The sequence below is a fragment of the Lucilia sericata genome, unplaced genomic scaffold (assembly GCF_015586225.1).
Source record: "Lucilia sericata isolate MDLA Ls3-8-SP2 unplaced genomic scaffold, ASM1558622v1 Contig000918F_arrow, whole genome shotgun sequence".
Lineage (NCBI taxonomy): Eukaryota > Metazoa > Arthropoda > Insecta > Diptera > Calliphoridae > Lucilia > Lucilia sericata.
In genome coordinates this window covers 95,152-103,526 of record NW_023994905.1, presented here as the reverse complement: position 1 = coordinate 103,526, position 8,375 = coordinate 95,152, and the positions used below count along the sequence as shown (strand labels likewise).

Genomic DNA, 8,375 nt, shown 5'->3' with positions numbered 1-8,375 from the left:
GTAAAGCGTTAATGTTAGAAATGCTTTGTCGCCTCAACGCATGTTATGTACTTCCACATTTAATGATTTTTATTTATAAAACTCTTTTCATGTACAGTCAACCCCGTTTAATATTACCTCTGGGGATTCAGTAATATCTTTTCAATATGAAAATTTTATTATAAGACAGGTTAATTTTACAAGGAACAAAAAATAAATTTATATTGTAAAATATAGCTTAATATTTTCATTTGTTTTCAACACATATTTTTTTTTGAAGTTCGATATGAAATTGCATTCATAGATAGTAATTAGTTTTAATTCTATAAAATATGTTTTTGTATCAAAATAGTTATCAATGTTCCGATAATTAAAATTAGTTTGTAATAAAGGGGATTGAATGTAATGCAATTTGTTTTTTACATTTGAAAAAAATTAAGTATAAGGTGAAAATATATGGAAAGAGTCACATTTTATAAAACGAAACGACAAACGTTCAAAAATATTTGTATGGAAAAAATTCAAATTATCAAAAAAAAAAAAAAAATGTTCAGTATTCATACAATTTCTTTACTACAACATATGATTCGTTTTCTAAAATGAGGGGGTTAATCTTTATTTTCTTTTTTAAAATACGGATGGAATTTCATTTGATTTTCCATAGGTAAAGACTCATAGTCTAAAAGCACTTTTAGCAATTTATGATATGTAATTTTTTTGACTTTAAATTTTAAATTGTCAACTTTTCCGACTTTTTTAAATTTTTATAATTATAAAACACTTGTTTTTAAAATTTGTGTAATAAAATCTCATTTTCTTTTTACGTACTTTTGTAACAATATTAGTTGTAATTTGTAATTTTTCCTAATTATTTCTACAAAATTGGTTCAACTTTTTCTTATAAGTTAAGTTAAGCCTTTTAAACCATACGACTTTACGTATGGAAAATCAAATGAAATGACATCCGTATTTTTAAAAAAAAAGAATAAAGGTTGTATGATTTATGCTCTTTGCGTTTACACAATTGGTATAACACTAATAGTGTTACACTATACCAAGTAGAATGGAAACAGTTTTTAATTTTTTTGTATGTTTTTACATAAAAATACATCCCTGATTTAATGCGATTTGCCTGTTCTTTACCCCGTGTCTATATTAGACAAATATTTATTATGCTAAACGTCAAATTGCTATTATGATAAAAAATTAGCAGGTACGGACGGCATTTATTAGCGTTATAACGTCGTTATGACAGCGTTATCTAAACAATTGTTTAGACAACGTTGTCTTAATAACAAACGTCATTTTATTGTAAAATTTGTTAAGAATTTTGTTTTAAAATTGATTTTTAACATAAGTTTTAGTGAAATTAGAGTTTATTTACAACATTTTCATTTAATTTTAATTGTTATTATAAAATTTTGCATTATTTCAATAAAATTATCTGTGAGTTGTTTTTATAACAATTAACAAAACGTCGACAGAACAATTGTCAGTTTTTTGTTTATGTTAATGCGTGGGGATAACAAAATGCTGATTTTATCACGACAACTCATTGATAATTTTACTGAAATAATGCTATATTTTATTAAAACAATTAAAATTATATACAAATTTAGTAAAAAAACACTAATTTCACTGAAACTTATGTTAAAAATCAATTTTAATAACACAATGACGTTTGTTATCAATTCAATGTTGTCTAAACAATTGTTTAGACAACATTGTCATAACGATGCTATACTCTAATAAATGCCGTCTGTACCTGCTAATTTATTATCATGATAACAATTTGACGTTTAGCATAATCAAGATTAATCTAATATCGACATAGGATTAAAGTAGCTTTAATATTCCTTTCGATTTTGATGGGACTTAATAATCGATTTACCGACTTTTCTTGCAGAAAGTCGATTGTTCGAAAATTTATTTATAGAAGGCACCCTATTTTAAGCGTTTTTTGTATCATATGTATTAAGTCAGTCTCAAAGAGTTGATATTACTGGTTATTAAAATAAAAACAATACGAAACAGAAATATTGAGTGTATTAATATTATTTAAAATGAATCCATTAACGTAAGTTGTTAAATGTAGTTGTAGCAGCCCACTCTTAAAATTTTTGCTATCGGGCCTATTCTGAATAATAAACTCACTAGGAGTTTGTTCCCTCTTCTATACCTAGGTCCCGAAAAATGGAACGAACACCCGGGAAATAATTGTCCACAGTTTTTTATTTATACTTCCATCAGCTTAAAATTATTTAAAGGTTTCCGACCCTTGGTTTTTGCTAGGGACTGAGTAGGATAGTGTCTCACAAAGCATTCAATTTCCATCGTAATTAGAATTGTTTTTTGATTTCGATTTTACACCAAAAAACGATCGCGAAGAAACAGATCAAGAAAGCTAAATATATAAAATTATTTGGAATGGTCTGTAAAATGATCTACGCTGAATACATTTTATAACTGTTTTTTGTTTTAGGTAATATGTATAATAATATGGTTTTAACTTAAAAAGAAAACTCATGTTTTGATGAAAAAAAATTAAATTTAGGTGAGATACATATCCTCACCTGAAGTGCAAAAAGGCGTAACCAAAGTATAACTAAAAATTTAAAATCGACTTTTGGATTGAAAATGGTCAACTGCATCAACATACATGTTGTCGAATTGGGCATGGATAATAAGACACTCTTTCCTCAGTGATACCCAATGGCGAAGTTTACAAACGACTCAGAATAATGCACTTCGAATCGCTACCAGATGCGTCAAGATGACGAATGTGGATCATTTGCATGACCAGGTTACTGTCAGTCAGACAACATAATGTGTTGTTGACTAGACAGTTCTTGTTGGCATGCCATCTGCCTAGTCACCCCAACCATCAGATTCTGATGGAGGATACCCCTCCTAGGCACATCCGGATGGTCTTCCGACGCTTTCGCAGCGACAAGACGTCATACCATCGGTTTTCGGCAGACTGTCAATTGCAAGCGTCCGAGAAATGTTGCATCAAATGGCGGTCACCGAAACCATTGATGGCTGCAGATGCAACAGAGTCAGCTCCCTGAGATATCGGATTGTGAGAGCAACTGCTACCGTGAACGAATCGTTCCATTCACTTTAAATCTTTACCCTGCATGTCATAAAAGTCCTCATGACACGGTACATTTATTTAATTGTCCCGCTAGGTCTACAAATATGCGCCCCATACCTACGGTTAAGACCGAATGAGGTGGCGCCGTTTCTCCAGTTCCCCCTTCGATTTTATTGACATGAAATTCAAAAGGGTGTACGAAGAAATTAGTCATTTTCACAAGTTAGGAAGTATTAAAAAGCAACATAATAGACCATATCAGGCGGTACGTTCATATTCAAACATGTTTATTAATGTAAAGATATAAATCTTGTAAGAAAATTACGTTTTTATTGCATCAATAGTTTTCATTTCATTTTGTTTTTTGCCTCTCCTGTAAAATTTTTAAAAGTGTTGTTACGCCCCTTTGTATTTCAGTTGAAGATATTAACCTCTACTATCTGAATCTAGTTTAATTTTTCCTATCCACCTGTCACAGAATTCCATCCGATCGAAAGTGGAATTAGTGTTTTGAAGTGGAATTGAAATTTCTATGAAATAAATATTTTTTCTTAAAGATTCAATAACAAGAACTTTACGAAAGTACGATTCTGTTTTTGTTGTTAGAAAATAACGTTTTTTAGCATTAATAGTTTTCATTTTATTTAGTTTTTTTGTCTCCTGCAAAATTTTTATAAGTTTTGTTAAGCCCTTTTGCATTTCAGGTATTAACCTCTACTATCTGAATCTGGTTTAATTTTTGTTCGTTTCGTTTAAAAGTTTTTTAAAAAATAATAAAATGTGAATAAACATTCAAAGCCATCATTCTCGAAACGACTTTTTTTGGATTATGTCGGTCTTGTATTAAATCAGTGATATCCCACAAATTAACCATAGGAGATTTTTTAATACTTTTTTTTTCAAAATAATGCCCAGCTCTCGCATTATAAACTATTTTTTTATTTTCTCGTACATTGAATATGATATTTTATTTGTTACAAACATTAAAATAAAAATGTAACAGATTTTGTTTAACTTTTTTTAAAAAAGTTAGTAAATATTTTAAATTTTTTACTCATTATTGAAGTCCATTAGGTTGTAAATTGAAAACAAGAGAGAATAGAACCAACTTTTTCCTACATATTACAAAATCTTAAATTTTGTAAAAGCATATTAGTGAACTTATTCTTAGTAAAAAATTAAAAAAAAAATAATTTAAATCGCGTTTTTCTAGCAAATTATGATTTCAATGATTTATCATGATGTTCTTAATATAAATGTTGTAATTATACACTTTTTTAAATTTCTTTTTAATTAAAATTGATTTTAAACTCAAAATATTCTGAGCAGACAAAATGCTAAAAGTTCACAAAGTTCGATGAAATAAATGGAAAAAGATAGGAAATATTTTTTAAATTTTTTGCTCATTATTGAAGACCATTAGGTTGTTAATTGAAAACAAGAGAGAACAGAACCAACTTTTGCCTACATATTGCAAAATCTTAAATTTTGTAACAGCATATAAGTGAACATATTTTTAGGAAAAATTTAAAAAAATATATTTCAAATCGCGTTTTTCTAGCAAATTATTATTTCATTGATTCATCATGATGTTCTTAACATAAATGTTATAATTATATATTTTTTGTAATATCTATTTTGTTGAAATTGAATTTTATACTCGAAATATTTTCAGCAGACAAAATACTTAAAATTTACAAACTTCGATGAAATAAATTAAAAAAGTTAGATTTTTTTTCAGATTTTTATATTTTATTATAGCCTAAAGTGTATTTTATGAGTTGTAAATATTTTTTTTTTAATTTAAAGCGTTTTTTAAGACTATTAGGCTCAGTTAAATATAAATAAATATATTTTAATCCTAGAAATCATTATTTTTGTTTATTTTTGGTGTTAATTAAAATCAAAATGTAAAAATAATTTAAATACTGATCGCATGATTTCTACAACATTTTTTGCACAAATAAAATTGTTAAGAAAATAAGTTTTTGCGACTTTTTTCTTTTTTTTTTTTTGCAAAAAGGCGATTCTGACCACTTGAAAAGAAATATTTTTTCATAAAAATAGGGAATTAACACATGCAATGATAATTATTCGAATAGTTGTAGAAACAATTACATATTAGTCGTACACTATACTAGAGCAGAATTACTTACTAGTATTGAGAAAACAAATTTTGCGAAAACTTCTGTATTACTTTGTCGAATTTAATATATTTTGGTATGGATATTTGCGTATATTTCACCAATAAATAAACATTATTACACACAAAAATTTTAGGTTTTAAAGTTTTTAAGGCGTTTTTTGTAAAAAGGATATATGACAGCTATGAAAGTCCTTGCTGCAAATTATGAAAAAACTAACATGTTGAATGCTGATTACTTATATATGTATAACAAGTAGTCCGACTCTCACGTACACGAAATTACAACTCCACATTTATGGGTTCTGTGTGAATTCAACACCCTGGTGAGAAATGTTATTGTGTCAAAATACTTAAAATTTCTACTTACATTTTCGAATTAATAGCGGGTTCTACGCAAAATCTCTCCTGTCCTCAGAAAAACTAAAATTTTTTAAAATACTTTTAGCAAAATTTGCCTTTAAATTCCGTTCATTTTGAGCAAAATGAAAATTTTATTTTTTATTTATTATTGACATTTACTTTTTGTTGTGGTAGAATTTTAATTTACAAGCAGAGTTAATTTTTGTGTTTTGCAAATTCAAACAAATAAAATTGTATGAATTTTTATAAAACTCTGTATGTCTGGTGATAAATTTAAATGTTCAAATAAATTTACATTTTTGTTACTAATACAAATTTAGAGTTAGGTACTTTTTCACTAACACATGCTTAGAGTTAGGTACTGCTGTCAAAGAGTCGGACTACTTGTTATAATTTGCTCTAAAGCATTTGCTGCAAAAACTTTTTTAACGATCGACATACTTTATCAACGTACCTGTATATACTCTATGTGAAATGGTGATTTGAAGTCATTTGAAATTTTAAAAAATTGTTTAAAAGTTATAACACTAGTAAACATATTGTCACCTAAATTTAAATTTTTTTAAATTATTCAAAAGATTTATTTTTAATGGTCAAACTTTCAGTTGTTTTGAAAATACATACTAATTTTGATGTAAATCATTAAAATCGATTTTTAATTTTTTGTTAGTTAGGACCCACGGTCTGAAGAGGCTATATATAGGCTTGAAGTATTCAATTGTGTAAAATTTTCTGTGATTTTATTATAAAAAAATTATGTATTTATATATGTATTAGGCTTCACGCGATATTGTGATATCATACTTTTTTGACACGTTTTCGATCTGTAATAATATTGGCGTACTTATTTTGTTAAAATTCCAACTCCTTCATTTGCATATCTGCGGCCAAAACACTGATTTTGGGCGACATTTTTTAATTTGTACATAGAAAACTGCTGAAAATATTTCAAATCTGACTTTAGTATACAATTCTACAGGGAAATTTAAGATTTATAAACTTAGCTTTACAGAATTTGGGTGCACTATAAATGCATAAGAGCAAAAGAAAAAATGCAATTAAAAAAAAGAATAAATCTAGATTTTATCATTCGTAAATATAATATTCAATGCCCTTAAAAAATAGTGGTAAAACTTTTAATTAGTTGTAATCCGTTTAGGAGTTATGATGTTAATAATGTTAACTTTTGGATTATTGGATTTCCCATCAAACAATGATTTTTTTCATCATCACCTCCGAATTTAATAAAACTCCACCAAATGAATGCTCCATATATAATATGTATAATGAAAAATTTTGGGGTTTACGACTTTCGTGGTTTTCGTAATATAGAGTTGTAAAATTTAAAATCTGAAAATTTAAAGTATCATCACATCTAAAGGGTTAATGATATAATTTTTGTATACATTGATACTTTGATTATGCACAAAGCAAACAATTTTTTGAAAAAATGCAACTTTGGATAATACTAAATGCACTTTTGGAGCATTATAAAAGTGTGAAATTTTTTTCCCATAAAATCAATTATTAAAGCATGTTTTTCAATCAAATCTGAAGATTCAGCTCTGTAAAAAATATCCTTCAAAATCAGTGGTTTCCGCTTCAGATTCTTTACAGCATTGTGATCACTGATACAAAAACCTTCTTAAAAGTTATGTTATCACAAAAACGGGAAACATTTTGATTTTTGAAATGAAGCCTAATATGTATGTGTTAATTCATAACGAATAAAATAATTTGTTCTTTCAGAAATATGAAAAATGTATTAAAGCTCAGTGAACTTGAGTTGAAGGATACAAAAGGAAAAGGATCTTGGCATGATATGTATAAAGATTCGGCATGGATCTTTGTTGGTGGCTTTCCATATACGTTGACTGAAGGTGATATAGTTTGTGTGTTCTCTCAGTACGGAGAAATAGTAAATATAAATTTAGTACGCGATAAGGATTCTGGAAAGTCAAAAGGATTCTGTTTTATTTGTTACGAAGACCAACGTTCAACAATTTTAGCGGTGGACAATCTAAATGGTATAAAGGTAATTACTGAAGTTTTTATATCGTCACATGAAATGCAAAATAACGTATCATTACTTTTCATAGTTTTACAGAAGAAGCAAAACACGTTATAAAATGAAAATTGTTAAAGATATAAGATAAATATTTTATTTTTATGTGTATAACACGATAATATGTATTTTTCAAGGTTTGTTTGTTACGTTATTTTGCATTTATTTTTTCATCAATCAATCAAATTGTTTAGAATAAAGTGACAAAATTTCCTTACGAGAGGGGCTAGAAGTCTGACATTTTCTACAAATAACCTCTATGAATAAGGCTTGTTTGAGAATGAGCTAAAGATTGGACTTTCAGATGACAACATATTTTGTAAATAAAGTTAACTTGGCGCTTTTATAACATCTGATGACATGGTATCTCGAAAATCTTATTTGATGGATAAATTCTGAGGCAGGATTCAGCGTTTCTCAATATTTAGAAAAGTATACTTTGTTCTCTGGATAAAAAATTTGTTGGCCTGTTTTATTTACACTTTGTTCGAATTTCTTACATACATAATTGTGATGATATGTTGTTTTGCTTTATAAAAATATTATTTTTGATGATAAATTATTTAAAATTTTTGTTATAAAATAGTTAATTTTTGGATTATACATACTCATTCACTCTTTCATTCTTCATTCAACCCCCAATTACGTATTGAAACACGTGATTCAGCTGCGAATTACACAAGCTGTACGTAATTCAATTTGAATTACCTACGAATTACGAATGAATG

General features: G+C 27.5%; 1 protein-coding gene across 1 annotated transcript in view; it reads left to right on the top strand.

Moving 5' to 3' along the window:
• The first annotated feature begins 1,860 nt into the window (after positions 1-1,860).
• Positions 1,861-8,375, top strand: part of LOC119609043 (RNA-binding motif protein, X-linked 2) — a 48,341-nt gene continuing 41,826 nt past the window's right edge. Inside the window, exons 1-2 of the mRNA XM_037963719.1 lie at positions 1,861-2,056; positions 7,332-7,617. Of these exons, the coding sequence (XP_037819647.1) occupies positions 2,043-2,056; positions 7,332-7,617 (300 nt within the window). The 5' untranslated portion in view covers positions 1,861-2,042. The remainder of the gene's footprint in view (positions 2,057-7,331; positions 7,618-8,375) is intronic.